This window comes from Eurytemora carolleeae, unplaced genomic scaffold (assembly GCF_000591075.1).
Source record: "Eurytemora carolleeae unplaced genomic scaffold, Eaff_2.0 scaffold62, whole genome shotgun sequence".
NCBI lineage: Eukaryota > Metazoa > Arthropoda > Copepoda > Calanoida > Temoridae > Eurytemora > Eurytemora carolleeae.
Genome location: NW_019396429.1, coordinates 383,936 through 407,511, shown reverse-complemented (window position 1 = coordinate 407,511; position 23,576 = coordinate 383,936). Strand labels below are relative to the sequence as shown.

General features: G+C 30.2%; 1 protein-coding gene across 1 annotated transcript in view; it reads left to right on the top strand.

Moving 5' to 3' along the window:
- LOC111703149 (muscle calcium channel subunit alpha-1) overlaps positions 1-23,576 on the top strand; it is a 52,430-nt gene that overhangs the window by 1,335 nt on the left and 27,519 nt on the right. Inside the window, exons 2-20 of the mRNA XM_023475025.1 lie at positions 2,934-3,074; positions 4,320-4,404; positions 7,291-7,386; positions 7,967-8,050; positions 9,386-9,441; positions 10,100-10,206; positions 10,887-11,039; positions 12,445-12,524; positions 12,576-12,634; positions 13,133-13,244; positions 13,936-14,001; positions 14,841-14,904; positions 14,957-15,056; positions 16,826-16,902; positions 19,327-19,394; positions 20,984-21,058; positions 22,401-22,481; positions 23,250-23,320; positions 23,487-23,501. Of these exons, the coding sequence (XP_023330793.1) occupies positions 2,944-3,074; positions 4,320-4,404; positions 7,291-7,386; positions 7,967-8,050; positions 9,386-9,441; positions 10,100-10,206; positions 10,887-11,039; positions 12,445-12,524; positions 12,576-12,634; positions 13,133-13,244; positions 13,936-14,001; positions 14,841-14,904; positions 14,957-15,056; positions 16,826-16,902; positions 19,327-19,394; positions 20,984-21,058; positions 22,401-22,481; positions 23,250-23,320; positions 23,487-23,501 (1,580 nt within the window). The 5' untranslated portion in view covers positions 2,934-2,943. The remainder of the gene's footprint in view (positions 1-2,933; positions 3,075-4,319; positions 4,405-7,290; positions 7,387-7,966; positions 8,051-9,385; positions 9,442-10,099; positions 10,207-10,886; positions 11,040-12,444; positions 12,525-12,575; positions 12,635-13,132; positions 13,245-13,935; positions 14,002-14,840; positions 14,905-14,956; positions 15,057-16,825; positions 16,903-19,326; positions 19,395-20,983; positions 21,059-22,400; positions 22,482-23,249; positions 23,321-23,486; positions 23,502-23,576) is intronic.

The following is a 23,576-nucleotide window of genomic DNA, read 5'->3' as shown; positions in this document are numbered from 1 at the left end:
ATATATATATATATATATATATATATATATAAATATATATATATATATATATATTATTTAATCAATAATCTATTATTCTCTCAAGAAGAGATTTAAAATAAATATACATTTGTATCCGTTGTCTAATTTCTTGAGATATAAATATATCTTAATTTTTAATGTTTTGACATATTTTAAATTAAGAAATTTAAAGTACAAAATTTCCTTCTTTATGGTCTGCGGAAATGTGGTCTGATCTGTATGTGGTTCACGAAAATAATAAGAATTCAAAATAATTCCATTTTAAGGAAACTGTAAAATTTTCATCATCAATATACAAAACAGAAATTTTGAAATTGAAATTTTAAACTCGGGTTGCAAAGATACAGGAATTAGAAAGTCTGAGTTTTTGGCAGTATATTATTTTATTATATCATTATTATTATATTATTTTTACATTTTTTCCCATCTTGTTCAAATTTATATTTGTCAAACATGCCTAGATGCGAAAAATGTTAAGATTAATGTGAATGCAAACCTTTTTTGACAAACAGGAAAATTTACTATCAACAAATTTGATTATTATTTTATTTTATTGAAATTAAAACCCTTTTGGCGCTGAAAGGGGCTGTACGCTTAACTCTAAGTGACCATCCATGCAAAGCACTCTCCACTAAACTCCACTATTTCTTCGGTCAGAGTACTGTAAATCACTGCAGTTTACACCGAATCGAAAGCTTCGTTGAGGATGAAAGATAACAAAGAGGTACCATTGAAAAGACATTTTTTCCGACTCGAAAAGTGTTTATTTTTGTGAGTTTCTCTATTGCTTCTAAGCAAGAAATGCGGCAAGTCACTTTCGTAGAGAAAACGCATTTAAAATTAAACAGTTTAAAGAAACAAAAACATGAATATTTTTTTTCAGCTAAATAGACAAAGCATTTAAGAGTTTCGTTGTAAATTTGGCATTGTATGTGTGGTCAATTGAAATTACGCTTACAGTCCTTTTAACGTATTTAAAATAAGTAATTTTATAATGTTATAATTTACAATATCCTAAGTAGTAGCAGTGAGTAAGAAATTATTTTTTTTATGAAATATAACAAAAACATACAAAATTAAGTAATTCAGGAGAAAATATTTTTAAAAAACTCAAAAAAAAAGAGGTTGTAGAAATATTTCTCACCAATTCTTAAAAAAATAGAAAAAAAAGAAGAAAAAAAACTGGTGGTGGATTTTTAGTAATTTTCGAAGATGAACTAACAACCTTTAGAAAAAAATGGTAGATTTATTTGTAATGTTAAAAAAAATTTTAAAACTTTTTGTGTTGTTAAAAAGATATTTGGTTCTACGCAAAACTGGCATTTTTAAGCATCTCTTAAATTTTTGACATCTTTTATGTTTGATTTATTAAATTAAAAATTTTAAATCTTTTTAGTCTTTCCTTTGTAAAATCGTCTTTGCTTTATCCGATTTTTTTTGTAAACATAGCATGTGTTAGAAATAAAACATTTGTTCTGCTGATAAAAATCTTCAATTAAATTCTGTTTAAAAACCGAAATAAGATTGATTTTTGAAAGCTTAGAAAAGTGTCGTTTATTTTCATACCATATTTATAAAACTAGAATTCGAACTTTTTAGCTTGAAAGGAAAGATTTCAATCTAAATGGGCATGATTAAGTAAAATGTTTATGTATTGTTTTTTTATATATATATGAATACATTTTTGGGGAAAATTCCCTATGTTTGCATTTTGTAAATGTACACTCTGGCAGGTGTCCAACTAGTTCCCGCATTTGTCCCATTCTAAAAATTCTTCTCTGATCGTTAATCAGTTTACTGTATGCATTTTTCTATCTGCATGTGTATATTAAATAATTTTAAAAATAAAATTCCCCCCCCCCCTCCAATCCAACTTCGTAATCCTTATTTCTTTTTCCAGAATTTTTGAAATAGTTTCCCAGCACTGGTCTCCGCATTATATCTTTAAATTCCAGAATAATTGGAATTCAAACTTTTAATCTTAATCTTGGCCAGGCATAGGGAGGGGTCGGGGTTAGTTTTATTCATACCCCCACTCCCTTTCTCCCCCCACCCCATCCAAAAAAAACAGCCTCGGAGGTGACCAATTCGGATTCGTAAATTAATACTATTTTCCTCCATTTTAACTTTCAAGTATCTAAAGTTTTTCCAAAGTATATTTTCTTCAAGTTTGTTTTTATTTTTTAATACAAAATATTTATTCCGAACAGAGTTTCTATATCTAAGAAGATTTTTTAAAAACATTTCTTTTCAACTTTTTTTTAACTTCTTCTTAAAAAGTGATCCAGAGATTGAAACTTGCACGCAAAATTCGATGAGAGCCCGTCTCAAAAATTGTTGCAACGTTTCATAGAAGTCTGGATCTCTGTGCACCTTGTTTCTCTTTATCGTTTATTTTATTTACGAATTTCTATTCAAATCTTTCTGTGTCTATTTGAATCTCTTTGAATCTATTTGAATCTAATTGAATCCATTATAAATTATTCTATGTATGTAAATCTTTTAAAATCTATTTAAATCTATTGAAATGTATTTAAATTTATTGGATACTATTTAAATATATTGGAATCTACTTAAATCTATTGAAATATATTTAAATCTATTGGAATCTATTTAAATCTATTGGAATCTACTTAAATCTATTGGAATCTATTTAAATCTATTGGATAATATTTAAGTCTATTGGAATCTATTTAAATCTATTAAAATCTATTGGAATCTATTTTAGTCGATTTTAATCTATTTGGATCTATTGAAATATTTTTGAACTTCATTTATGTAATTTTGTTGAAATTTGTTAAAACTTTGATAATATTTTTTAAATTATTAAATCAATTTGTTTTAAAAAATTGTATCTAATAATTTATCAAAATCTATTTTTACACATCTTTTTATAAATATCAATGTTTCAGGGGCGTGAAGATGGTCGAGGAAAAGGAGGGGGTGGGTAACGGTGCCCCCAATGGTGTCCCGGAGGGTGCCCCTGATGAGGGGAAACCTGATGCTCCAAAGAAACAAGTCCGTAGGGTCGGAGCCAAACCTCCAGTTGACAGGAAATAAATTCATTTCTTTCTCACTTGAAACTAAAGTTGATCTTCATCACGTCTATCTAACGTAAATTACAGACTGAAATTTGACATGTTCTTAAACATAACTCTTTTAACTGAAGAGTTATTGAAAAGAACAAACATATTTTAAGTTTCTAATATATAGCCGGAGGAATACTCTTCTCTCATATTTGTGCGTAAAATTAAAACTGGAGAAGCTAGGAGGTCACAAAGTCAAACCATTAATTTTGCATGAATTTTACCTTATCCTTCTGTCTAGATCACAGTGAAATGAAAACCTTCAGGATTTATGTTCTATTCCCTAACACTAGCAGTAAAAAATAAAAATTGATCACGATAAATCAACTAAAGCAGTGCAGGCTGTTTGAGTCTGAAAATCATCTTCTTATTCCAGATATTTTTGGTTCTCACAGAAAAGTTAAACTTATATATGTGTTTTTCAAATTAGAAAAGGAATTGATTTTTTTGCCCCAAACTTAAACTTTCTAATTCCGATATCTGTGCAACCTGATGTTTTAAACGTTTGAAATTTCAAACATTATAGATTATTTGATCTTAGAGAAATTATGGTTTGAAATATTAACTTTGGGTTGCACACAGACCTTGGATTAGAAAATCAGAGTGTAATGGCAAAAACTCTTTTAAGACATAGAAAAAGTTTGTTCTTTTTTTCATGTAATGAATTTTAAAAATCGTATAAAGGAACTGATTACTAGCCTCAAACTCAATCCATAAATATACAGGGTTACCCACATTAGATGAGACTAGACGACCTAGAATTCGTAACACATGACGATCCCACCTGAATAAATTAAGTCGTCTCCCTTGAATATAGTCGTACACGGCTTGTTTAATGAATGGCAAAGAAAGAAACAAGCTTGTAATGGCAGGAAACATCATAGCATAACTTCAGTTAAGTCGTCTTCGCAGTCTCATCTTGTGTTGGAAGCCCTGACGTTTTCTTAAAATTTAACAACAATGATATTAGTTAAGATCAAGGCACTAATGCAAGTTAACTGCGCTCATATTGAAATCAGTTCTTTCTGGGCGGAATTTGTAAACAAGAATAGATGCATCAGTGTTCGTTTAGTATCCGAGGAGGTTAAAAACAATAATTTCCGCCCAAAGACACTAAACTGCAGTTCAAAAAATGTGTACACCTCTGAAATAACTTTCCTTGTATTAGTTCCTTGACCAAGAGTATGAAAACTGAATTTATAAATCTTGCAGAGATCCACATTCGTTATATTTCTTCTCATTAAAAAACCCGATTAGAAAACGACTCATCACCTTTGTGGAGTGGAAAATCTTTGAGGTAAGAGCCTTGAAGGGACTGAAGGCAAAATTTTGATTAACCCTGTATGGAAAGATGACACTGCACGATTTACAACGATACCCTTTGTCAGATCAAGTATGAATTAGATATAAAATGTTTTTTTCATTTTAAAACTTATTATTTTCAAATGTTTTTTTTCTTAAAAAAAGTGACTTGCGCATTTTTGCTGCGGGAACACATTTAGGATTATCACAATTGAACACTTTTAAATCTAGAAAAACGACAATATCTTCCTCCTTATTAATCAGATAAAGGTTTCATGGGTTCTGTTTTGATTTGAGCATTGCAATCTTTGCGTAGAGACTAGTGGGTCTTGTGCGTAAAATCAATGCTAAAGGAGCAATAAGGTTACAAAGCTGTACAGATCATGCAGCATACTTCTCTTGCTCTCACACACAAATATATCTGCTTATTCAACCAATTATGTGTTAAACAAAAAACTAGAAACTAAGTAAATTTAAAATGTACTTTTAAAGGGCAAATTAGTAATGTAAAATCAAGGGCTAAGAGGTTGTAAAGTCGACCTGGCCTAGACAATTGATTAATAGTTTTTTATACAATGGTAGGCGGTTATATCAATACAATGAAGACGACTTTTTAATTGAAGTATTGATTGTTTACAACCTTTTTTCTAATTACAAGTTTAAAAGTAATCAAAGAGAAGCATCTATGTTTATTTGTATCCATGCTGCTTAACAGCTTGCTATAAATCAAAATTTAAATCGAAAATCGTCTTTATTGCATTGAAATAATCGCCTACCACGGGAGCTCTTTCGATCTCTGTGTATAATTGTATTCGTAATTCTTAGTGCGCTGTTCGTAAGTAGTATTTAGAGTCGCCCACGTAGATTTAAATTCTTCACTACTAAATCTTCATTTTCAAAGATAAGCTCGTCATTTATTTTTAAATCCACAAATTACTATTAAAAATGAAATCCAACATTTTTCTGGCTGGAGCAAACAGTTTTGTAAAATAAAAACGGCAGTGATTTTAAATATTTTCGACATGAACACGCATAACATTGTTTTAATCTATTTCAAGCTTTTTCTTGTGTCTCCAAATATTAATTATTATTTTCAAAAAAATTTTACTTTCCTAAAATCAATGAATTTTACTTTTTATATCGAAACAAACAAAACTATATCTTTCACTGTTTAGATGAAGTTGTAAAACAAAGAAACAAGAAAGAACAAAGAACTGAGAAATCATTTAGAACTTTGGCTTTGAACTGGCAATATTGCCAGCAATGCTAGTTCTAACTTTTTTCAAAAACATAATTATTTTTAAATTGTAAATTTCAGAATAACTTAACAAAACAGTTACTTGGAAAAATAAATAGAAAAAAAGACGCATCTCATTATGTAAAGTTGTAATCTCTGTTTGTTGCTTCGTCTGTTTGTTTGTCCAATCATAACTCAGAAACCCCTAGACTGAATTGCCTCAAATTTTGATTGGGGAACTCGGGAGGCTCACGGGACTGTTCTTAACTTGGTTTTAAGAATGATGAGCGAGGCGGCTTTAATAGCTAAAATTTGGTTTCCCGGTAAAATTGTACAAGTGCGGGTAAACGGTGTACGTGGGAGTAGCTTTTTGTAACCTTGGCAGCAATGGGTTTCCCAAGCTAGTCACAGATAAAGTATTTTTACCAATCGATATACAATTATACTTTAATTGTAGAGTGAATATATACAATTATACTTTAATTGTAGAGTGAATATATACAATTATACTTTAACTGTAGAGTGTATATATACAATTATACTTTAACTGTAGAGTGTATATATACAATTATACTTTAACTGTAGAGTGTATATATACAATTATACTTTAACTGTAGAGTGTATATATACAATTATACTTTAACTGTAGAGTGTATATAAATATTCTAAAATTTTCCTTATAGAAACATACACAGTAAGAATAAATTATGCGTTTTGACGACATTTACTTAAAATTTTTTTTTAAATATTCATATTTTAAGCTAAATACTATGTATATTTAGATTCAAAAATATAACTTTTTTTCCTGAAAAGACGAAAATTACTCTTAATTATCATGAACAAGCATTTTCAGAAATAAGACAAATCAACCTTAAAGTATGGAGACAAATAATGGTGTAATTATCTATATAAAAAGGTTTTGTTCAGTGAAAAAAAAAATGTTTTCAATAATTTATTTAAAATTTATCTACAAAATAAATTTATAGCGTAGAAAATCAATATCATAAATAATGTGTCAAACATCCATTTTTATCTTTTTTAGATGTATTCACATACTCTTAGGGCTGGGAAAGAAAAGGAAAGAAAAAATATTACGTAATTTGATATTTTTTAATGTTGGCTTCTGGCAACCTTAATAAAGATCAAACAAACCTTACAGAGTGTAACGTTTAGTTCTAAGCACAGAACAAACGAAAACCTGTTTCGTCGTTTTAACGAATGAACAGAAAATAAAAATTTGTTATTCAGGAGTTCAGTCCAAATGCACCTTCATGATGTTAATTTCTTGTAAAACTTTTATGATTAGTATTCATAAAATTTCTATATTTACTTTTTTGAGTTCTTTTTTAAAAAATCGATGCTGCATCTGCACGGAAATAAAATATTCTGTAAGTAGAGTATAAATCGTTTTTTGAACGGACCAATTTTTTCAATTTAACTAAACTTTTTCGTTAACGATGGCGATGAACGAATAAATAGGATCGTTCAGGTCGTTTTAAAACGGAACGAAAAAAAATGATCGATTTAAAATCTGTAACGATGGTTAGAGCTAAAACACGCTTAACTTTATTTACTATTGAACTTTATTCAGTAAATTATGAAGCTAAAATTCAAAATAAATATGTTTAAAAATTGTGTGTTCAGGGTTTTGTACTGCTTGCTATTGTTGGTACGTGTCTCTGCTTGGCTGTATTCCAGCCTATGCCCAATGGAGACAGTACGTCTAGAAATGAATTTTTGGTAAGTATTATTTACATACAGGCCAAGGGCACTGTTGTACTCCCCCTAAACATTTAACCATTTCTCCACAATGTTATTGTTTTTAGATTTTTTCTGAACATTTATATATTATTTCTATTTGCTCATTTTATCCTCCATTGTCGATTAAAAATTTCTGCTATATACTGAATAAACGAAGCCACTTTCAAAATAATTTTTCTTTCTGAACTTTTTTCTTACTTTCTCCATTTTTCCGAAATTATTAATTACTTTACACCTGAGTGAAGAAATTGCTAAAGGTTTTTGTCAGACCTTTCACCAGGTCCGTTTCAAATAAAGTGTAAAAATGAACCGATTTAATTTTCGCGGATTTCTGACGCTTTCTTGCCGAATTTGTAAGCTTGTACTTTGCCACATTTTCTAAAAATCATACTATAAAATATATATAATCTTAAAACCGTAAAATTCGTTCAGATTCATTCAGATTCAAAAAGTAACAAGTTCCAAATTACTTAAAGTTTCCTACTTAAGTTAAAGAATTGCAATAAAAATGATAATTTCCAGGTTTTTAAACACTTTTTAAACTTTAATTATTATTTAGGAAGAAATTGAGGTTATATTCACGTTAACGTTTACCAGCGAATGTTTGATGAAAATAGTAGCATACGGTTTTATAGAACATCAGGTATATTAATTTATAGAATACTCGTTAATTAAGTGTGAAACTGAAAATATTTCAAACCCTTTTTGTGCCTCAGGGTTGATTTTTCATTTTTCTTAGAACATGTTGATATGGGTATCAAAAGATGCGTCTTAAACCGCGCAGGATACCGTTAACTTGTACGTTTTTAAATATTTGACCAAGTGTTTTACGTACAAAAATAGATTTTCGCTACAAATAACTTTCCAAAAAACTGTTTTTTATATATAATTTTCTTAATCTTTAAGGAATGTTTACGAATTTTACGATTCTGAACTCAGTGTTTCAAGACGAATACTTTAATACCCATCTTGATTTATTTGACGAAATGTTGTTTCTATAGCTTGCTCTTATGTTTTTATTTACACAAAAAGGCAAATGTCTAAATAACTTTGAAGGTTATGAAGAACAAATCTCAAATCTCAAATGTATCAAAGAAAAGTTTAGAACTGGTGCAAGGTGGATTTTTATCGAAACCGGCTCAATAGTTTCATTAATCGTTAATATCTAATTCTAAGTCTTGGAAAACTACTTTATTGTACCAAATGAGCAACTTTATGTACCTGCTTAGTAATTTTATGTATCTGCTCACCAATTTTATGTACCAACCTTTCAAAGGAATTAAGTCTTTGCCACCCAATATCGAAGACCTTTAATAATTCTGTTGGATTAAATATTTTAAGTTTAAAATATCAAAGGGTTACACCATCAGGTTGAAAAAATATAGCTAAGACTCAATTCCTTTCATGTGCTGTCTCTAAACCGACTTATTTCTTTTTACTTGACTGAGAAAACTTTATGAACCTGATGATTAAGGTTATGTACCAGTTCATACTGAGCAAATTTATGTACAGATTGGCCAAATTTATAAGCCAAATGACCAATTTCATGTACCGACTGATAAACTTTGTGTACCAAATGACCTATTGAATGTACCGACTGGCTGTAGGTGTATGTACCGACTGATAAACTTTGTCATGTACTAAGTACAGACTGAACAGCTTTATGAAGCGACTGACTTCATCTTTATGTACCGACTGGCCGACTTTATGTACCGAATTACCAATTTTATTGTACCAAACCGGGTAACTTTATAAACCAATTTACCAATCTTATTTACTGACTTATTTACTGACTTATTGCAATCTTTATGTGCCAACTTAATTTTCTAACTGACTAACTTCAGGAATAGGTTTACCGTTTTTGAGTTCAATATTTTAAATTCATTTCGTTTAAATTATTTCAAGTGCTGGAAACCTAAACTATAACAACGTTTTTACGATATTTTTTAAATAATAAGAAAGTTTTTCTTTTTTTCAGAATGCGTATCTTCGAAACTCTTGGAATATTCTCGACTTTACAATTGTCATGATAGGGTAATTCTTTAAGTAACCCTAAATTAAAAAAAGTGACAAGTATGACTCACAATGGTAACTATTAAATCTGTGTAAAAGTGTAGAATTATCACCAATTCCTTCATTGTCATTCTCAAGTCACTGAAGCAAAGCAGCGTCAATTGATAATTATCATGATTTCACTTGGTAAAATAAGAAGATATCAATAATCCATGATTGGATAGACTTTTAAAGGTCTCCGTTGTGAATCTGACATGCCACTTTTTGAATTAACGGGCACATCAAATTGCGAGTACAGCCTCTTTTATTCCTTACTTGTTTGATGTTTAAAACTTATCTAAAAACAGCTGACTCATCTTGCTTTTCAAATTAGAATTTCTTAAGAGAGATGTTTTTTTCTCATATTTTTCGAATATTCATCTTTTTTGCGATATGCGAGTTAGCATGTTAATTAAATTTCGCATTGACGTATTTAAAAACTTTATTTGACTCATCTCTATGAATGAAAACATTAATTTTTTTTTCTTCTACGAAAATACAAAAAAGGAAACCATGAGCATTTGTAAGCTTTTGTTAATTCTTTTATCTTCAAACCACTTAAAACTTCAATTTCTTTTTACTATAAAACCACTTAAAAATGCAATTTCTTTTGAATTAAAATTCTTTTCTTTTATTTTAGTTTATTTTCTGCAGTGTTAGCTACCTTACAGATAGAAGGGTTTGATGTAAAGGCTTTAAGAGCGTTTAGAGTTCTCCGACCTCTTAGACTTCTTTCTTCCGTTCCAAGTTAGTATAGTATAGTATAACAACCAAAATAAAGCCGAATGAAGGTCGCTGAGAATTTTGTAATTTGTTACCATTATTAATCAATTCAACATGAGCCCTAAGCTGTAAACTCTTGTATTGTAGATATCGGGATCAGTGCTTAATTTTTGTTGTTCATCTACAGATTACTTTAATCTTTATCCGCTATACTGTGATTTGTGAACAACCAATCAGAAACCAGGGAATTAGTGTTCAGCCAATAAGATAACAGACAAAATGTTAATATTCAAAGAAGAGACTCTGAGTAAAATTCCAAAGTGCCCACTCTGGATATCGAGATCAAGCGTTCAGTTGTATGGGTAATCAACACAAAAATTCCTAGCCCTAGGCATAATCATCATGATAGTTACAAATTACAAAATCTTAGAAATTACATTTGAAAAAAGATTGCATACTAGGTGTTTTTGACGCTTCAGGTCCCTTCTCATATAAAATTTTATCTCTTAACTAACTGTTTCTCTGAAAAGGGTCATTTTTAATCATTCTCAAATATTGGCGGATTTTCTAATCTACATTGCCGCATTTTCAAAATTAATGATGCTGACATTTTTTAGGCAAAATTGTTTAACTTTGATGGTCCTTAAACTTTCCCATTTAACGCTGTAATTTTTATAAATATTTGTTTTTAATTTTAAATCTAGGTTTACAAATTGTTCTGAACGCTATCTTGATGGCCCTGATTCCCCTGTTCAACATCATGTTGCTCGTCATGTTCGTTATCATCATCTACGCGATTATTGGTCTCGAGCTCTTCCTTGGGATATTCCATAAAGCATGCATGGACGAAATAACAGGTTAGCAGATAGTGCAGGGGTCCATATTATACTTCCATCAAGTAAGATCCCAAATGTTGATTGATTGATATTATGGGCAGAAGTTAGCCATGTTATTATTGAAAACAATTGACAGTAGTCTGTAAAGTTGATCAAATATTCAGACTGCAGAATGTTTACTTCAAAGAGAGTGAATATTTTTCTGTAAATCATATTTTATCTCTTATATTAAATACTGTTATTTTAATCTGTTATCACCCAAATGAAGTACACATTTCTGAAGTGTAGCACAGGTACACAAAAATCTTGCAAATGTTGTTCACAATGACACTAAAAGCCCCTAAATGTAATTTCAACCCCGAGTCAATCTGGGATCAGAAATGGACTTATAAAGTGTTCTTGACCGTTTTTTTTTATAAAACTTTTTAGATTTCAAAATTTAATTACGTTGAATTTTCTTTTATTAAGGTATGCAATATCCTTATCTTAAAAGAAAATGAAAACTATCTTTACAACACGTTTGTTTTTGCATAGTTTTTGAACCGTTTTGGGTAATTTTTTATGCATATATTTTTGCACACATCTTCTGTCAGGGTTGAAATTTGACAAGGTGTAAGATATTTAAGTATACGTGTTTAAAATAAACAGTTTAAAAACATTTGATTTTCTTACCCTCTGCCAAATATTTGACCCTAAAAGAAAATGGGGAAAAAACGATCAAGAAACGAACCAAATGCAGGCCCATTACTCAGCGCAGCTAGGGTTATTCAAAATGAATAAGCTGACTTTAACAATGGCCTTAAACTCTTTCTGAAAGTTTGATTTTCTCAATAAAAGTCTTGTACAAATAAATAAAACAAATTGGTAATGAAAAAATCTACCCATGCAGGAATGCTTAGGAAATAGGCATGCATGGACATGAAAAAAGGCTTAAAAAACACATTCTACATATAATCTTCCTTTGAGTCTCATTCTTGGTGAATAACCCTGAGTTGGTAAAATAAATTTTTTTCAAGATCATCTTAATCTTGAAAAATTTGGATTTTCATTGGTAATGGTGCTTATAACATTTCAAAGAATTTTCAAAAATATAAAACAATTTAGATAAAAGCATATAACATGTAACACATATTATTGTATTTATTTTTCAACAACATTTCTATTAAATAAATTTATTGTTTGTAGAGCTAGATCTTCAAAAAATGGGTGATTTAATTCTTTTTTATTTCCTGACCGTCCAGTATACTATTGTGAACCTTAAAAAATCCTCCAAACTATAGACAAGAAGTTCGAACAAAAATATTAAAACTAATTATGCTTTATTGTTTTGCCAACGAAACAAGGAATTGACAGGTATTATAAAAAGTTAGAATATAAAATTAAATGGACAAAATTGGTTCTAATAACTTTTAAAATTTGTTTGAAGGTGAGATGCCTCACGAACCAACACCATGTGGGGGAACACTTATCTGTCCTAATGGAACCATTTGTAGGGAATACTGGGAGGTACTTATTACAGTGATAATAATAATAATCATAATAAAAAACTATTACCAGGGTCCACAGTATGGAATAACCAACTTTGATAACATTGGACAAGCCATGTTAACAGTCTTTCAGGAAAAATTCTAAATGTTTTTAAAAATTGTATTTTTATGTCCAAAATCTACTTAGATTGATCAATTTGATTACAAAGTTCTGGTATAAACTGTATATAGCTATAGATTGATCAATTTGATTACAAAGTTCTGGTATAAACTGTATATAAATATAGATTGATCAATTTGATTACAAAGTTCTGGTTTAAACTGTATATAAATATAGATTGATCAATTTGATTACAAAGGCCTGAACATTAAGGACACCTGTATCGGGTCAATAATGTGGAAGATATTGTCGTTTTTCTAGGGTTAAAAGTGATTATGTTTAATAATTTCTATATATTTTTTTGGACAAGGCACTTATGAAGGGAAACCACAGTTGAAAATAATAGATCCTTGATTCAACAAAGCTTTTAAGGGTATCATTCTAAATTAAGCATTGCCATTTTTGCATGATTGGTTTACTTGCAATTACGCCTTCTGCAGTCCCTTAAAAATATTCTAATATTCCAGAGAGTTCTCTAAAGAAAGAGAAAAAGCGCAGAGCCGCGGAGATTTCCAGAAATTGCGCGCAAAGCAGCAGATGGACGAAGATTTGCAGGGTTATCTAGACTGGATAGGAAAGGTATTAATTCAATCCCTTCCTCTATCTAACCCCATTGTTACGAAAAAAACCGCTTATATGTAACCAAAAATTGCGTATTTTGGGGTGATCTAACTTTTGCTGCTTAATAAGTGTATTGAATTTAAGCGATATTTTGTCAATTACCAGGCAGCCAAACAAATGTCAAATAAATGATTTTTTAATTTCGTAATTTAGAGTGTATTAATTATATCCTGCAGTGGTTTTTACAAAAAATCATTTTGTTCCGAAAATAAATTATAAAGCCGCGGCGGCTAAAATTCTGTATATCGTTAAGCTAAAGTACTTTGCACGCTATATTGAAATCTTATTCATTTCCAAGCATATAGAGTTATTGAGAAGAGAAAAGTTGTTTTAGATTTCTACTAAAATCAAAACAAGAGGAGCACCGAGGTCACATAGTCACACATTTACTGTCGATCAAATTTGACCTTCTCCTTCTCTGTTTAGTTTATTTTGGTATAAATCGTTATGTTTTTGGAAGGCACGGGCAACCCACATAGATTTCCCTGTAATCATGAATTTGGCGTACCGTCCCGGTATGCCGTACGATGTCTGTTATTGTACTGTACAGCTTGCACTCTATAAGCTGGTCGAAAGTCGACCCGGTACTTGGAATGAACCAGAGTTTACAATAAACCCTGTTTTAAGCTCAGATTTTTTTATTTGTTAGGCTGAGGATCTAGAAACTGTTGTGGACCCTTCCATGGCGCTAAAAGTAGATGTGGGGAAAGCTAAGGTATTTATTTATTAAGAGCAATAAGATTAGAATAAGGAGAAGAGATCAATAAGATTAGAATAAGGAGAGGAGATCAATAAGACAAGAATAAGGAGAGGAGATCAATAAGACTAGAATAAGGATAGGGTATCAATAAGACTAGAATAAGGAGAGGAGATCCATAAGACTAGAATAAGGAGAGGAGATCAATAAGACTAGAATAAGGATAGGAGATCAATAAGACTAGAATAAGGAGAGGGGATCAATAAGACTAGAATAAGGAGAGGAGATCAATAAGACTAGAATAAGGAGTAGAGATCAATAAAACTAGAATAAGGAGAGGAGATCAATAAGACTAAAATAAGGAGAGGAGATCAATAAGACTAGAATAAGGAAAGGAGATCAATAAGATTAGAATAAGGAGAGGAGATCAATAAGACCAGAATAAGGAGAGGAGATCAATAAGACAAGAATAAGGAGAGGAGATCAATAAGACTAGAATAAGGAGAGGAGATCAATAAGACTAGAATAAGGAGAGGAGATCAATAAGACTAGAATAAGGAGAGGGGATCAATTAGACTAGTATAATGACAGGGGATCAATGAGATTAGAATAAGTAAAGAGGATCAATAAGACTAGAATAAGGAGAGGGGATCAATAAGACTAGAATAAGAAGAGAGGATCAATAAGACTAGAATAAGGAGAGGGGATCAATATGACTAGAATAAGGAGAGGAGATCAATAAGACTAGAATAAGAAGAGGGGATCAATGAGTCTAAAATTATTTTTCAATTTTTTTTATTTTTCTAATTTTTCTAAGTTTTCTAAGTTTTCTAATTTTCCAAATTTTATGTTTACAGAATGACCCTGTTGTGATGGGTCTTCTAAAAAGTACGATGTTCCCTCTACAGCAAGTTTTAGAAGGTAAAAAAATTAGGATAATTTTTTTCTAATTTGAAAAATTGCATTTATTCAGCAAAAGTGACCTCTGATGGGCAAGGTGGTGGAGGTGGCGAGGCCGACCATTCTGGAGCTCCGGAATCATTTTTTCAAAAAAGATTAAAAAGATTCGAAAAGTAAGTATTTAGTTTTAATGAAGACGTAATTTCAAATATCAATGTTTTTTTTATTAGAAAATTGATAATTGTCCGTTGTGGTCCCTTTATAAACGGGACCTGCATAGTTAAATATCATTTTTCATAATACCTGAGTCCGAATTTAATTAATTCGAGCCGCGTCTCAAATCCGTCAAAAACCGGTTTTAATTGAGTGCCGGCTTAAATCTTGAAACATGATACAATTTTAAGTAAAAGCAGCCATATTTGAGCTGCTTCTCAAATTTAAGCCGCGGCTCAAATTCTTTAAAACCGGCCTCTGTATAGTTTAATATCATTTTGCTTCTTAAAAGAAAAGAAAAAAATATTTTTATATATTTTTAAGTACTTAAATTTTCAAATTCACATTAATGTAACAAAGATAAAAAACGTAAAAAAATGTATATTTTTTCTTCTGGGTAAAAGAAATAACTTTAAAGTTGCATTAAAGCTGCAACTTGTACTTTAACAAATACGTAAGGATGAAAGAAAATACAATATAAAAGTTTCAGATGTTGCATATAAAGTAGCTAAATTAGTTAAATTAGTAAAAAAACATTCATTCTTTATTTGTAAAAAAGAACATTAAAAGAATTATCTTTTAATTTTCTAAAAGAAATTGAATATTCAAATTTTCATACAGTTAAACCCTAAAAAAGCCATATATCGAAAGAATTCATCAAATGTCGTATTCTTCACTTACTAATAATGGAATTTTACAAATATTTAGTTTTTTAATTAAATGATTATATGGAGCTCTTCAAAGTGTTCCTGCATATGCATGGCTATTTATTTATTTCGCAAATACTGAGATTTACGGAAAATAGTATAAAACCCATTAAAAAATTGTCAAGACGACATTTGATAAATTTTTTCTATGTATGGCTCATTTAGGGTTTACCAGTACCAGATTATCTTTTTCCTTGTGCTTGAACATAATCCACAAACAAAACTAGATAAAAAAGTATATTTCCACCGAAGAAAATATTTTAAAGGGTACCTTTGTGAATCGGATCTGACTTAGCAACATAAAATATTAATATGCACAGGGTGTCCCTATAAACAAAGGAATTAAGTGCCGACTTTTATGTCGTCTTCGATCCATGTGGCATATTTTCATAAAAACAATTATTGCAGTATTCCAGCTTAGACATCTAATATAAAAAATGCCTGGTCTTTAGATTTATAAAAAATGGTCACCATTTTTGTATTTTGAAAATTTGACGGAGATATTGCAAAATTTGAAAAAATTACAATTTGTTTAACAAATAAAATTTGCCTTAATATCTAATCTCTTCGTCAATTTTTAAGATTTTTAAGAAGAAAAGTAAACCAATTTATAAAAAGCTCGTCAGACGCACAGCCTCGTCTTTTTTACTTTCTTTGCCATTGCATTAAATATATGAAATCAAAGACGACTTTCAAGTCGTCTCTCAATTTCAATGTTTGTTGGGACAACCTGTATATAGCATATTTGTAGATGGAACAGAAAGAGCAGAAGAACAGTTCGTTATATTTGTAAATAATACTAAATATATTTATATTTATTCCAACTGATGATTGGGTTAGACCCATGAAACATTTTGTCTTGGAAAAAATATATATTTAAACATCTAAAATGTATATTTAAACTGAAAAAAGTTGAAAATACTATATATATATATATATTTGTAGATGGAACAGAAAGAACAGAAGAACAGTTCGTTACATCTGTAAATAATACTATATTATATTTATATATATATTTGTAGATGGAACAGAAAGAACAGAAGAACAGTTCGTTACATCTGTAAATCTCAGTTTATGTTCTGGTTTATCATCACCTTAGGTAAACACAGGGATAGATTGTTTCTTTAAAAACTGTAAGACTAATCCCTGAATAGGTATTATATGCAATAAGTGGTGGATAAATGGCAGTCGAAAACCTTGTGTATGCATATAGCATGTCGTGTCGGTACGCCTAAAGGCCTACTTAGCCCAGTCCGTGAAAGCTGATTAGAAGTATGTATATATCTAGACTGTGCATGGGCCCTTTTAAACAAAATATAACTGTGAAATAGCTGAAAACGTTATTTACGGAATCTTGTGTAACTTTATATAGTATACCAGTGTAGCTAAAAAGTAAACGTAGTAAGTAAAATTGGTCTTTGTACAATTTACACTGCATACAGGTCCTGTGATTTTACTTAATTGGACTAGATACTTAAAATCCTTACTTAAGTCTAACAGATTTAAATTTTGATAAAATTCGAAAATTGCAACAAAAAATGTGCAAATATTTTTAGTGTTATTGTTTTGGAAAAATGTTTTTGACTAAATAAACATAAACATTTTAAACTATTACCAGAAAGCTGAGTATCTTCAATCTTTATAATTAGCTTTTTTTTGGTGTTTTTGTTTTAATCGATCTCATTCTATAGTGATTTTGGGAGATGTTTTGGGCCTTCAGAAAATAAAAAAGATTATTTTTTTTAGAAAGCAATGTAAATTTTCAACTCTGTCAATGATCTTGTCTGAGGCTCATAGTTATACGTCAATAGAATTCAAAATATGTCTTGACATTTCTTAACAATATTTTTTATACAGTTTATCTCATTAATATGAATACATTGGAAGAATATTTAAAATGTCGTCTTTATCACTTTTCCCTTGTTTATGTCACTAAACGTTTACAAAAAATAAATTAAGATTACTTTCATTCCCGATAAAAAAATGTCCAATTCAAATTATAAAAATCAAATTAATAAGTTTAACTGAACCCAATATTAAAGGAAAAGTGTTCTTTTCTTAATGTTTGTGTCAAAAATACATTTGTATTCATGAATAGATAATGCATGTCCGCCTAATTCTATTTATATTTAATCTCGCCGTGTTTGCCAGGAAATCATTTATTTATTTTCAACTTTACAGCAAGGTTTATTTTATTTTGAAAAACCTTTTTTAGTTGGTTTGTATTTGTTAATTTTCCTTTCGTAGAAAAAAAATTCTGTATCTTTCTATATTACAAAAGTTAAAATCGATTGTTTACAATTTTATTTGAGGAGGGTCGGGGGTGTAACTAGCTGGTTTCCAGCGAAAATATATATTTATGCAACTGTCTTGTGTTATCATGCGGAACAATATGTTTTTTTTTTGGCAGAGATTTTTACTTTTCTCGTTTATTTCAGGTATTCAAAATTTTTAATCAGGAACCTAGTGACTAGTGAGTGATTAAAAATCTTGAATTTAAACCGAAAACAAACAAAAAAATAAAAATTACAACAAAAAACATATTTTCCTAAATGATAACACAAGACAGTTGGATAAATTTATTCAATTCAAGTTTCATAAAATGTCCGTTTTTTTTGTTAAAATCCGCGAAATAAAAAGGGAAACCTGCTTTGCCGGTATAAAATATTACTTATTTGCCTCGGAACAAATAAGAAACTTTTTATATCCAAGATCATGCAATTGTGAGTAAAAATGCGGGATAAAAATTCTCTAAAATTTAATAAAATTTTCTTATGTATTTTTCGCGGGATTAGGTATTTTTTCTGCAAAAATAAATTTTGCAGAAGCGAGCAAAAACGATGAGGAATTGATTTTTGTTCCGCGAAAATTCCGAATTTATTTCGTGAAACAGATTAACGCCGAATTCCGCGGAAAATGCAAAAATGTGCAATTCTGTCTATAAAAAGAATACGAAAAAATTGCAAAAAAACGGAATTTTCGCTTCGCGCATCCTACTTTTTTAACCAGTGGTTACGCTGTTAGTCATACATTTTACAATCAGGTACTCTTGAAACTTTTATCTTATAATCAATGTGGAAGTTAAAAGTTTTTAATTTTGATAATTATAATATATGTTTTCCTACAGAAGAAAAGCACAAATGTAAAAAATGTAAAAATAATAAACACTGAAATCTATTTCATACTTGATTAAAAAAGTTTTAAAGAGTACCATTGTGAATCAGACATTGCCATATTTCCGGGGAGTGGGTCATTAAAATTACGCTTACAGTCCCTTTAAACAAGAGAAGCGGTTCAACTACATAAACGTAGTTCGACTACTTTCGCTATTTCTTAAATCTGTTCCCTTTGTGAATACTAATTATCATCCGAATATATAGACGAATATTATCATCCGAATATATATATATGAGTTGTCTTTGATTTCCGATATTTCAAAATTGAACCAAACAAATACTTTTATTATTAATGGTTAGAGAAATTAAAAAAAAAACTGGTTCTAAATAATTTGACTAATTTTTAGTATTTTTGAATACCTGTGTTCTGGCGACTGAACATCACAATCAACCGGAGTGGTTGGATGATTTCCAGGTACATTTATGTACACTGTTTACTGCACACTGTACACCGTTTATTATACACTGTACAGTGTACACTGTACAGTCGCACTGTACACAGTTTATTGTACACTGTACACTGTACACTGGACACAGTACATCGTACACTGCACACCGTACACCTTACACTGTACACTGTACACCGTATACTGCCCACTGTACACCGTACACTGCACACTGTTCACCGTACACTGCACACTTTACACCGTACAATGAACACTGTACACCGTGCATTGGACACTGCAAACTGTACACCGTTTATTGTACATTGTACACTCTACACTAGGGTTTCCAGCAAACGAACCGTCTCGCGAAAACATGGGAAAAAATGCGAACATTTTCGGTCTTATTTCGCAAACTTTTTCGCGAAATTTTGCATTTTTGCACGAGCATACGAAATACAAAAATGAAGCAAAATGGTCGCGAGAAAAAAAAATTTCGCGAAACGAATTTGCCTTTTTGCTGGAAACCCTACTCCACACTCTTTACCCTACACTATGCAATATACACCCTACACAGTGCAGTGTGCAGTGCACTATACACTACATAGAGACGGCTATAATGTGATCTGTATATTTTCTTGATTGATTCTGTTAATATTTTGATTTTATCTTTGTTAATATTTCAAACAAAAAAAAGGGGTTTTGATTATTACAGCGTTATTAGCAAACAGAATGTGACAATATAAACCAACTTGATTACATTACATAATACATTATACATGCAGACAAGGTTATAATGCAAGGAAAGTTAATTAAAGTTGCGTATATTCTGCGTACATATTCAAACCAGTTCTCTCTGGGCGGAATTTTTAGACAAGAATATGTGAAAGATGGATCCCATGTCAGGCTGTGACATCCGTCTTGTGTTTACATTACCGCACAGAGACAGTACACTGCAGTACAAAATATGGGTACACCTCTGAAATAACTTTCCTTACATTATAACCTTGCATGCAGATAAATCTTTGAAGAAACTTTTTTTTTTGAAAATCATACCAATAAGATACTTTATTGAAGACAAAGAGGACCAAAGTGAATTAAAAAGTTTTTGGTCATTATTTGAAGTTTTCTACTTTGGTGGTGACTTACATTGATGATGTCATTCCATATTTTCCTCCAGTTCATTTAAAATGTTTTAATTTTTATTACATCATAATAGATTATACTCAAGCTTGAACGCCAAAATACGCATATACCAGTCGAAAAATCAAGCATTTTTTGCATGCAAATGGTTCATTCTTTTTAAATTTTCTGATTAGTCCCTAAAATCGGTATACCACGGTCAAATATGATGTGGGACACCCTGTACTTAAAGGAGTACAACAGTACGCTTTCCTCCTCTATTAATTAAAGTAACAATAAAGAAAGTGTCGCTATATTTCTGTAAGGTATAAACGTATGTATTTTTTTACAATTACCATAAATTTGCGAATGCAAGAAACTTTGTTATTAGAAAATCAAAATTGATTAATTTCCATCTATTCGCCCCAAAAATATGGATACCTCTAAATAAGGATGGTACTGTTGTGAATTGAACAATCCCTTTAACATTATTTTTCAGGAGTACACAAACCTGTTTTTTGTTTGTTTGTTTACGGGCGAGATGTTTATGAAGATGTATGCTCTGGGGTTCACGGTAAATATGGAAATTTATTTTTTATAAAATTTAAGTACGTAAAAATACAGATCATATTTTAAAAACACTAGGTGAAGAGAGGCCCCCCCCCCCTGTTTTAATTAAGAAATAAAAAAGTAATGAAAATATTTTTAAAAATTTATAAAATAACTAGCATTTTAAAAATAATGAAGGATAATAATAGTCGTAAACTTGGATAAACTAGTTCATCAATGCTGTCAACTTATATTTTGTTAAATATCTAAATAATAATAAAAATATTTTAATAAGAATACAAAATCATAATCAACCTTATTACAATTTATAAACACAGTTTGCATTGCTGTATTGTTCAAATATTTGTGTAAAACCATAGCTACCAAATAATGAACAGAGGATTCAAATCTTAAAATCAAAAAAAGAACTGAGTTTTTGACAAAAACTTAAATCGTCTAATGTGTATATCTTCTCAGCCTGGTGGTTCAAAACTTTGATATTTCAAATTTAGATTTTTTATATAACAGACTTCATAATTTGAAGTATCTAACGTCAACGACATTGGGTTGTAAAGATATAGGGATTTAAAAAAATCAAAGTTTATGGCATAAACTCAGTCCCAATATCTTGGCACCCTGATCGTGTAGACTTTTGATATTTGAAACTCATTATTTGACCTAACAGAATTCGATATATTTGGCATATTTAAAGTCTACGACATTGGGTTGCAAAATCAGATTTTTTGGCGAAGACTTAATTCTTTTACATTAGTAAAAAACTGATGTATATTTAAATCACTGATTTTTACCATTTTTTTATATTTTCACATTATCACGCTTTAGGTATTATGGCTCTTATCAGGAGTTCGATTTTCATGTTTTAAGCATTTTTAAAATCTAAAAATATGGACAAAAGTTGTTGTTGTAATAATTGTTACCTCTCACATTACCAAAATATCCAAAACATTCCCTTAGAAAACAAAACTACAATACCTTTAAAGGGACTGTAAGCGCAATGCCCGATTTACAACGGTACCATGGAAACCTTTACCTGACCAGTAATGTGGAGTTTTATTCTGTTTCATTCTGATTATTTCCATATTTTTTCCTGAATATAGAAATGCGAAAGTCGCTTTTGTAGAGAAACCATAATTAAAAATAATCAATGTTTAAAGTTATAAACATTGATATCTAATTTATTATTGATCAGACATAGCTTCCAAGGGTACTGTTTTGAACCAGGCATTGACATCTTTGCATGAAGGGTGTCTTGACATTTTGCTAACAGTCCCTTTATTGTGTATCTTGCATCATGTTTGGCTAGTTTAAAAAAAAACTTTGTCTAATTTTAAAATGTTTTTGTTTAGGGTTACATGGTGTCCCTGTTCAACAGATTCGACTTCTTCGTTGTGATCTCCAGTATTCTCGAGTTCTGCCTTGTATCTCAGGGATAGATAGATAACCTAGCTCAATTAACCGGCCTTGCCCGTGGAATTTTAAAACACTTGAATTTTTCAAAACAATTAAAATTTTTGAAAAACATTTTAAATTTTGAAGAAAAAAATTTAGCTTTTGTTTTCCCAGGATACTCAAGGGTTCTCTCAACGAATTTCAGTCCATTTGGTCCAGCCGTTTGGCCACCTATAGCTGACATATATTAGAGACTAGCTGAAGTGCCCGGTTTTGTCCGTGGAACTTCTTAACATCGAATTTTGAAGAAAAGATAAAAAATGGATGTCCCACAGAGAATGATAAAATAATTTTTAAATTGGCCAATTTTACCAATTTTACAGTATTATCTTTAGGAAATGTAAAAAATTTAATGATACAGAAATCATGAGAAATTCGCCAAATATGGATAAGTTCATAATTAGATCGGGAAAAATATTGACACTTTACTCAAAACCCTAGAAAACCGCAAAATTCTTCACTTTAATGCAAAGTCATAATTATAACTTTGAAAAATGGAGTGCTGGAGAGATGTGCAGAAAGGAAGAAAAGAGTTCAGAAAGATATTCTATTTAAAATCAGTTTCGGACAAGGCTCAAATTTGTTGTCTTTTGAAAAGTGGCTTTGTTCATCCAATGTATGTTTTTTGATTTGAATTTTTGGGATTATTAAAAAATGTTCAGATATAATAAACATAAAAATCGTAATCCCCCCCCTCCTTATTGCTCTAATGGTCTTGTCCCTATCTATCCTGTCTACCCCAACAGGAAATTATGCCACCCCTTGGTATGTCTGTGTTAAGATGTATCAGACTTCTAAGAACATTTAAAGTTACAAAGTAAGTTTTTTTATATTTTATTAATTTCACTTCAAACTTTTTCGTACTTTTCTTACTTAAAAGAAAATTTTTTTAGATAACATAATTTTAATATTTTAAGTATTTTACCGGAAATCGTGAGAGGTCCCACAAAAAATTTGGTCTGCTATGTATGTTTATTGTTTAGGTATTGGTCTGCTATGTTTATTGTTTAGGTATTGGTCTGCTATATTTATTGTTTAGGTATTGGTCTGCTATGTTTATTGTTTAGGTATTG